The 9,294-nt window shown below is 44.7% G+C and overlaps 2 protein-coding genes across 4 annotated transcripts in view; one reads left to right on the forward strand and one right to left on the reverse strand.

The window, feature by feature from the left end:
• Window positions 1-9,294, forward strand: part of LOC109916735 (small conductance calcium-activated potassium channel protein 2) — a 221,531-nt gene that overhangs the window by 206,278 nt on the left and 5,959 nt on the right. The window lies entirely within an intron of this gene.
• Window positions 6,386-9,294, reverse strand: part of sugp1 (SURP and G patch domain containing 1) — a 59,494-nt gene continuing 56,585 nt past the window's right edge. For all 3 annotated transcript variants that reach the window (XM_020518615.2, XM_048614310.1, XM_048614311.1), the window contains exons 13-14: window positions 7,853-7,982; window positions 6,386-7,075 (exon numbers count right to left, since the gene is read on the reverse strand). In XM_020518615.2, the coding sequence (XP_020374204.1) occupies window positions 7,049-7,075; window positions 7,853-7,982 (157 nt within the window). In that variant the 3' untranslated portion in view covers window positions 6,386-7,048. The remainder of the gene's footprint in view (window positions 7,076-7,852; window positions 7,983-9,294) is intronic.

Consider the following 9,294-nt stretch of genomic DNA (forward strand, 5'->3'; position numbering starts at 1 on the left):
AGAAGTTACCCTCCTCCCTCCGGAAAGACCTCAGTGGATCTCTCTCCCACTGCAACCCTCTGGTAATCTATCCACCTTCCATCATTGCCTCCCCCTCTCTATTTATTTCAGAATCCCCTTCCCCTCCCCCATTTCTGAAGAAGGGTCCAGACCTGAAACGTCAGCTTTTCTGCTCCTCTGATGTTGCCTGGCCTGCTGTGTTCCTCCAGCTGTACACTTTGTTATCTCAGACTCTGGCATCGGCAGTTCCTACTATCTCTCAGCATAAGATAAAGGTGCATGGTGTTGCAGGTAATGTATTAGCATGGATAGAAGATTGGTTAACTAACAGAAAGCAAAGAGTGGGAATAAATGGTTGTTTTTCTGGTTGGAGATCACTGGTTAGTGATCAGTGTTGTGACCACAATTGTTTACAATTTACATGGATGATTTGAAGTTGGGGACCAAGTGTAGTGTGTCAAAGTTCGCAAATGACACTAAGATGAGTGGTACAGCAAAGTCTGCAGAGGCTATAGATAGGTTAAGTGAGTGGGTAAGGGTCTGGCAGATGGATTATAATGTTGGTAAATGTGAGGTCATCCATTTTGGTAGGAATAGCAGCAAAATTAACCATTACTTAAATGGTGAAAAATTGCAGCAAGGACCTCGGTGTCCTTATGCATGAATCACAAAAAGCTGGTTTGCTCGGTGCAGCAGGTCATTAAGAAGGCAAATGGAATTTTGTCCTTCATTGCTAGAGGGATGGAGTTTAAAAACAGGGAGGACATGCTGCAGCTGTACAAGGTGCCGGTGAGGCCACACCTGGAGTACTGTGAAATTTTGGTCTTCTTACTTGAGAAAGGATGTACTGGTACTAAGGGGGGTGCAGAGGTTCATTGGATTGATTCGGCACTGAGAGTGTTAGCTTACGAGGAGAGATTGAGTAGACTGGGACAAACTCTTTGTAATTTAGATGAGGGGGGATCTTATAGGAACATACAAAATTATGAAGGCAATAGATTAGAAGCAGGGAGGCGTTTCCATTGGTGAGTGAAACTAGAACTGGGGGACATAGTCTCAAAATAAAGGGGAGCAGATTTAGGACTGAGTTGAGGAGGAATTCTTCTCCCAAAGGGTTGTGAATCTGTGGAATTCCCTGCCCAGTGAAGCAGTTGAAGCTACCTTGTTGAATGTTTTTGAGGCAAAGATAGATTTTCGAACAGTATAGGAATTAAGGGTTATGGTGAGCGAACGGGTAAGTGAAGCTGAGTCCATGAAAATGATTGGCCATGATCTTACTGAATGGTGGAGCAGGCTCAAGGGGCCAGATGCCTTATTCCTGCGCCCACTGTTTATCTGCAGGAGTAAAGTCTTTCTGCTTCTAGTGCATAAAACTTCGGTCAGTCAACAGCTAGAGTAGTGTGTGTAGTATTGGGCCCTTACCCAGAGAAGGATATACTAGCTATAAGAGGGAGTGCAGTGGTGAATCATCAGACTAATTCCTGGGATGGCAGGACCATCCAACAAAGAGAAATCAAAGGATCTGTGTTCTATACAGTTTAGAAGAATGAGATGATTGCATTGAAAACTATAACATTCTTATAAGGTGAAACAGGGCGCCTGGAACCAAGAGACATAATTTCAGAACAGACAGGCATTTAGGACGGGGATGAGAAGGAATCTCTTCACCCAGAGGGTGGTGAATGTTAAAAAATTCTGTACCCCAGAGGGTTTTGGAGGCTGAGTCAGAGTATGTTCAACACAGATCAATCAATTCCTGGATCATAATACCATCAAGAAATATGTGAATAGAGCAGTAAAATGGCAAAGATAGATACCAATCTAGAATAGCAAAGCAGGTTTGAGGGATTGAATGGCCTAGTCCTGCTCCTATGTTTTCCTCTCCCTAAAAACTAAGTCAAAGATTTCTACCATTCTAACCTCAGTCTAGTTGTTGCTGAACTTATCTACTTGTCTTGTTAAGTCTGAACTGGACTATTCCTGAATCAGAGATAGTAGGAACTGCAGATGCTGGAGAATCCGAGACAACAAGGTGCAGGGCTGGATGAACACAGCAGGCCAAGCAGCATCATAGGAGCAGAGAGGCTGACGTTTCGGGCCTAGACCAGTTTCCCCATCTTTTACCAGAAGTTTATCTAAAACTATACTGTTGTGTCAAACTCAGTAGTAGTTACATTGACACATTATGCCTCTTACTCACTGACTTTCAATGGCTATCAGTCTGGCAAAGCCTAGATTTTAAAACGCACGTACTCTAGTTGTTTTCAAATCTCTATATGGCCTGGCTGATCCTCATCTCCTTAACATCCATCAGCCCTCAGAGATATCTCCAGTCATCCAACTCTGGCCACTTGAGCACCTCCTTGTTTAATTGTTCCACCACTGTTGACCTTGCCTTCAGCTGCCTGATCTTTAAGCTCTGAATTTTCTCCCCCAACTTCTCCATTACTCTCTTCCCTTTAAACCGTTCCTCAAAACTTACCTTTGACTTTTGTCCATCTGCCCAATTATCTGCCTACATGGCTCAAAGTCAAATTTGCTACCACTCCTGCGCATTTGACCTGTGATAACTTACTACATTAGAGATATCATACACACAAACAAGAAATTGCTATTACAGAGCCAGGAGACAGTTAAGATTCCTGCTCCAGCTCATTTTCCAGTGAACCTGCGTGGACTATGTGGAAATTTTTTTCCACCAAAGGGTTGTGTACCTTTGGAGATTCCTACCCTAAAGGTTTCTAGATGGGCCATTGTTGAGTATATGCAAAGTTGGAATAGGTAGAGATTTGATCGTTCAGGGAATCAAGGGATTTGGAGTGGGCAGGAAAGTAGAACTTTTTTTATTCATTTGTGGGACATGGGCATTGCTGGCTGGCCAGCATTTCTTGCCTGTCCCTAGTTGCCTTTGACAACAGGTGGTGAACAGCCTTCTTGAACTGCTGGAGTCCATCTGCTGTGGGATGATCCACAATCCCAATAGGGAGGGAATTCCCGTATTTTGACCCAGTGACAGTGAAGGAACGGCGATATATTTCCAAGGCAGGATGGTGAGTGGCTTGGAGGGGAACTTGAAGCTGGTGGTGTTCCCATGTCTCTGCTGCTCTTGTCCTTCTAGATGGAAGTGGTTGTGGGTTTGGAAGGTGCTGTCTGAGGATCTTTGGTGAATTTCTGAAGTGCATATTGTAGATAGTACACACTGCTGCTACTGAGCATTGGTGGTGGACGGAATGGATGCTTGTGGATATACTGCCAATCAAGTCAGCTGTTTTGTCCTCGATGGTGTCAAGCTTCTTGAGTGTTGTTGGTGCTGCACTCATCCAGGCAAGTTGGGGGTATTCTATCACACTCCTGACTTGTGCCTTGTAGATGGTGGGCAGGCTTTGACGAGTCAGGAGGTGAGTTACTCGCCACAGTATTCCCAGCTTCTGGCCTGCTCTTGTAGCCACTGTGTTAATGTGGTGAGTCCAGTTGAGTTTCTGATCAATGGTAACCCCCAGGATGTTGATAGTGGGGGATTCAGTGATGGTAACACTGTTGAATGCAAAGGGGTGATGGTTAGATTGTCTCTTACTCGTGATGGTCATAGCCTGGCATTTGTGTGGCGCGAATGTTACTTGCCACTTGTCAGCCCAAGCCTGGATATTGTCCAGATATTGTTGCATTTGAACATGGACTGCTTCAGTATCTGAGGAGTTGCAAATGGTGCTGAACATTGTGCAATCATCGACAAACGTCAACTCTTCTGACCTTATGTTGGAGGGAAGGTCATTGTTGAAGCTGCTGAAGATGGTTGAGCCGAGGACACTACCCTGAGGAACTCCTTCAGAGTTGTCCTGGAGCTGAGATGATTGACCTCCAACAACCACGATCAAATTCCTACGTGTCAGGTACAACTCTAACCACTGGAGCGTTTGCCCCTGATACCCATAGATGCCAGTTTTGCTAGGGCTCCTTGACGCCACACCCAGTCAAATATAGCCTTGATGTCAAGGGCTGTCACTCTCACCCCACCTCTGGAATTCAACTCTTTTGTCCATGTTTGAACCAAGGCTGTAATGGGGTCAGGAGCTGAGTGGCCCTGGTGGAATCCAAACTGGGCATCACTGAGCAGGTTATTGCTGAGCAGGTGCTGCTTGATAGCACTGTTACTGACACCTTCCATCACTTTACTGATGATCGAGAGTAGACTGATGGGGCGGTAATTGGCCGGGTTGGATTTGTCCTGCTTTTTATGTACATGACACACTTGGGCAATTTTCCACATTGTCGGGCAAATACCAGCTTTGTAACTGTACTGGAACAGCTTGGCTAGGGGAGTGGCAAGTTCTGGAGCACAAGTCTTCAGTACTATTGCCAGAATGTTGTCAGGGCCCGTAGCCTTTGCAGTATCCAGTATCTCCAACCGTTTCTTGATATCATGTGGAGTGAATCAAACTGGTTGAAGACTGGTACCTGTAATGCTGGGGACCACTGGAGGCCAAGATGGATCATCCATTTGGCACTTTTGGCTGAAGATTGCTGCGAATGCTTCAGCCTTATCTTTTGCACTGATGTGCTGGGCTCTTCCATCATTGAGGATGGGGATATTTGTGGAGCCTCCTCCTCCATTGAGTTGTTTAATTGTCCACCACCATTCACAACTGGATGTGGCAGGACTGCAGAGCTTAGATCTGATCCTTTGGTTGTGGGGTCAGTCAGCTGTATCACTTACTGCTTGTGCTGTTTGGTGTGCGAGTAGTCCTGTTTGGTGGTTTCACCAGGTTTACACCTCATCTTCAGGTATGCCTGGTGTGCTCCTGATATGCCTTCCTGAATTCTCCAATTAACCAGGGTTGATCCCCCGGGCTTGATGGTAATGGTTGAGTGGGGAATAGGCCGGGCCATGAGGTTACAGATTGTGCTGGAGTACAGTTCTGCTGCTGTTGATGGCCCACAGCACCTCATGGATGCCCAGTTTTGAGTTCCTAGATCTGCACAAAGTCTGCCCCATTTAGCACAGTGATAGGGCCACACAACATGATGGAGGTTATTCTCAATGTGAAGGCATGACTTCATCTCCACAAAGACTGTGAGGTGGTCACTCTTATTGATAGTGTCATGGACAGATGCATCTGCAGCTGGCAGATTGGTAAGGATGAAGACAAGTATTTTTTTCCCTCTTGTATTTTCCCTCACCACCTCCTGCTAGACCCAGTCTAGCAGCTATGTCCTTTCGGACCCAACCAGCTTGTACTGCTCTCAAGTCACTCTTGATGGTGGACATTGAAATCCCCCATCCAGTGCACATTTTGTGCCATTGCCACCCCCAGTGCTTCCTCCAAATGGAGGAATACCGATTCATGAGCTGATGGAGGACGGTGTGTGGTAATCAGCAGGAGTTTCCTTGCCCATGTTTAACCTGGTAGCCATGAGACTTCATGGGGTCCAAAGTCAATATTGAGGAGTCCCAGAGCAACTCCCTCCTGACCGTATACCACTGTGCTGCCCCCTCTGCTGGGTCTGTTGTGCCGTTGAGACAGGACATATCCAGGGATGGTGATAGTGGTGTCTGGGACATTATCTGTAAGGTACGATTCAGTGAGCATGACTATATCAGGCTGTTGGTTAAGTGGTCTGTGAGACAACACTCTCAATTTTGGCACCAGGCCCAGAAGTTGGTAAGGAGAGTTGGCAGGGCTGTTTCTGCTGTTGTGTTTTCCGGTACCTAGGTCGATGCCAGGTGAGCCATCCAGTTTCATTTCTTGGAGACTTTCTAGTGATTGGTACAATTGAATGGCTTGCTGGGCCTTTTCAGAGGCAATTGAGAGTCATTGCTGTGGGTCTGGAGTCACATGTAGGCCAGACAGGTGAGGATGGCAGATTTCCTTCCCTGAAGGACATTAGCGAACCGGGTGGGTTTTTCTGACAATCAACAATGATTTCATGGTGATCAGTAGATTCTTAATTCTAGATTTTTTTTATTGAATTCAAATTCTACCATCTGCCATGGCAGGATTCGAACTAGAGTCCCTACAGCATTAGCAATAATACCATTAGGCCATCGCCTACCCCAAAAGCCCAAGGTCAGCCACAATTTGTGTTGAACGACAGATGGGCTGAATGGTCTACTTATGCTGCAATACTGCATATGTTTTATTTGTCTCAGCTCTGCTGCCACACTTGGTCTGATAATTTGCAAATATTTTAATGTCTGTAGGGGTAACTAACTACTGAGCCATGCATACAATTACATGGTCAATTCCTCTGCATCGCTCTACTGCTCTCACAGAAATGAGCTAACCCAACATGGTCCAAGAATGCAATGTGGGACTTGTTCATGTGTAAGACTCAGTTACATCACATCCATGAGAGAAAATGTTTTAAAAAAGCAGGACTCCCGTGATGATTAGAATGATAAAATTTATTTCAGCACAAACATGCAGCAGTTCTATATTTTGCAAGAAAATGTTTGACAGACCTTCTAGAGAGTAAAAAGTTACTGAGCAACTATCAGAGATGTCCAAAACGGTTGAGATTTCTCCTGCTGCACATTGAGGCCTCGGTAACACTTCCTTAGGTTTCTCTCAGGGTGTTTAAAGCATCCATATGGATAAGAAAACAATTCTTCCCTCATCCGCAGGAGCATAGTGAGATGCACTGCAGTCTTCTCTTGCACCTGAATCTCCATAGGCGGGATATATGTAAGGGATGGTTCGACTGTCCTCACCAATGATCCTGAACACTACATTGTTATCAGATTTATGGTTTACGGAGCGATTCAGCATGATTGCCATCGTGTTGAGACCTGAAGAAGCTTTTCTTTCCTCTTTTCTTTTCCCGTATGAAGAGGAAAAGGGCTGCTTTGAATATGGAAAGGAAACTGGGAGGAATGTGGCCCAGTGGTTTAGAAGATTTCAACACCATTTTTAAGGGAAATCCAACTCTTGAGTTCATCTCTTGCAAGCACGGTCATCTGATCACTGTGCCATTGAAGAACCAAACTAAACATCACAGCAAAGAACTGAACTGGGAAACCTCCTTGTGGCTGCGTGTGGAAATGCAGGAGTCAGTAATAAGGCCTCCTTGGGTTATTCTGAAACAAGAAATCACATGTTACTTCAGAAAAAAAATCTGACAGCACAGGCGCAAATGGCACAGAAAACCTAGCCAATACACCAGGACACACTGCCGATCACACCAACACACCCCAGCCCTTTTCACAATAACACACCACCCACAGAGTTGTAGAACCTCCAAGAAAAAGCAGAAGTTTAAAATGGTGAAAACCCAAGGGATAACAAGGGAAAACAAGTACTCAGGAAAAAGCTCAAAATCACAGTGTTGATGGGAAAGTCACACCCAGACAAATGCAGGCCAATTGTCAAACAGACCCAATAACCATCCCAACTATCACCCATGCACAATGGTGAAAGTGTGAATGTGAGATTCACTGCTTCAATTCACAACAGCAATGCCTTCTGTGGTTTTCCCAAAGGGATAGACAATAGCAGCAATACAGCAGGGACACCATCATTTCCTGGGCATATATCACAGAATAATACAGCATAAGGCAGCATTTTGTCCCACTGTTCAATCCAGTTAGTAACACAGTAATAATAGGCCATTTGGCCTTCAAGCCTGTTCTATCATTCAATCAGGCCATTCAGTCCCTCAGATGTGTTCCATTAACCAACAGATAAACAGTATATTTTATTCACAAATTTAAGTTCCAAAATACAGAGATCAATGTCTTAATGCAGAAGTAGTTCTCAGATGATCTAAATAAATTCCATAGAATTGAAACACACACTAAGAGTGGCTAGAGGCTTTTGCCCTTTCTCCACCCTGTATGCATGCTGTGATCACCTACCAGCGGGTTGGGTCTGAATCTATAGGCCAGCATCATCCGCTTACGGAATGCCTCATACTCGTCATCATCCTTATTGAGCTCTGCAGGCCGATCAATACCAAACCCAGCTCCATCGACTGCCGTGGTGCCTCTGTATGGGCAAAAGGTGAGGGGCATAAGTCATGTAAAGAGACTACAGGAGCTGCAGCTGATCTTCTTAGAGAAGAGACAGTTAAAGAAAAATTTAGTACCAAAATTACGAAGGAGTTTAAACGGATAAACTCAGAGATAGTTTCCAGTGGCAGGAGTGTCAATAACCAGAGGGGGACAAATTTAAGATGATTGTAACAGAATCTGAGGAAGAAAGGAGGGAAATGTTTGTTTTTATTTTTAAATACACAAGTCATTCAGATCTGGAATTAATTTGCAATTCAAAAAGAATGGGAACGTGGAGGTGTGGCAAACGTGGGTGTCCCTGGCCGATCCATTCCTACAATGACAGACCTTGGCTGTGGGATGAGAATTGAGCTCGGGCAATAATCTGCTGCAGCGTGATTTTCCACTCCAGTCTGATGGCCATCACATGATTGCCACTAGCTTCAGAAGGTTTGATTTGGAAAATTAAAATGAGAATGGGGTTTAAAATGACCATTACACTGGTACAGACATCTGAGCAGCGTCCTCAGGCTAGTTCTCTCCCGTACCATACTCTCACCCCAGTTAAAAACGTGGCAAAGCCTAACTGTAGGGCAAACTACTAAAAGCCTGCACTTAAACAGGTTAACGTCTCAAAGAAAAAGGGATAATTGACAAAAATAATCTTAAAACCAAACTAACAAGACAAAGTGAAATTAAAAATGATAGGGAAAACCAAACAGATATTCACTGTGGTTCTATCACATGTGAAGACATTCAATCAATCTTTAAATTCCACAACTGGGATTTTCCATCCAGTTTAAAAATGGTAAACCGTGGTACTGGTGAAGACAATTCCCACACATTTAGCAGTTATCGGAGCATTAACTAACCTTCAAAACCTGCAGTGGTGGAATCAAACTTTCTGTTCCAACACATGCTGGATCTGTAGCTTTAGAGACTCTTAAGTGTTGAATAAAACTAAGACATTAACTTCCCTGACTCTTCATCTCAGGCTACCCCTCAAATGTTGGGTTGAGAATGACCACCAACAGCTACACAAGTCGTGAAGGCCAGTTTGATGAGTAGGTAAGTGACTTTTTCTTATTCACATGTGGGACATGGGCATCACTGTCTGGCCAGCATTTATTGCCCATCCCTACTTGCCCTTGAGACCTTGGCGGTGAGCTGCCTTTTTGAACCACTGCAGTCACATGCTGCAGGTTGACCCACATTGCTATTAGGGAGGGAACAAATCACTTTTTACCAACTCCCATTATCGAGTAGCCTTGTGTTGGCATTTTAGGCAATGGAGAGTTGGCAAAGGA

Source organism: Rhincodon typus, chromosome 29 (assembly GCF_021869965.1).
Source record: "Rhincodon typus isolate 14 chromosome 29, sRhiTyp1.1, whole genome shotgun sequence".
NCBI classification, from domain to species: Eukaryota; Metazoa; Chordata; class Chondrichthyes; order Orectolobiformes; family Rhincodontidae; genus Rhincodon; species Rhincodon typus.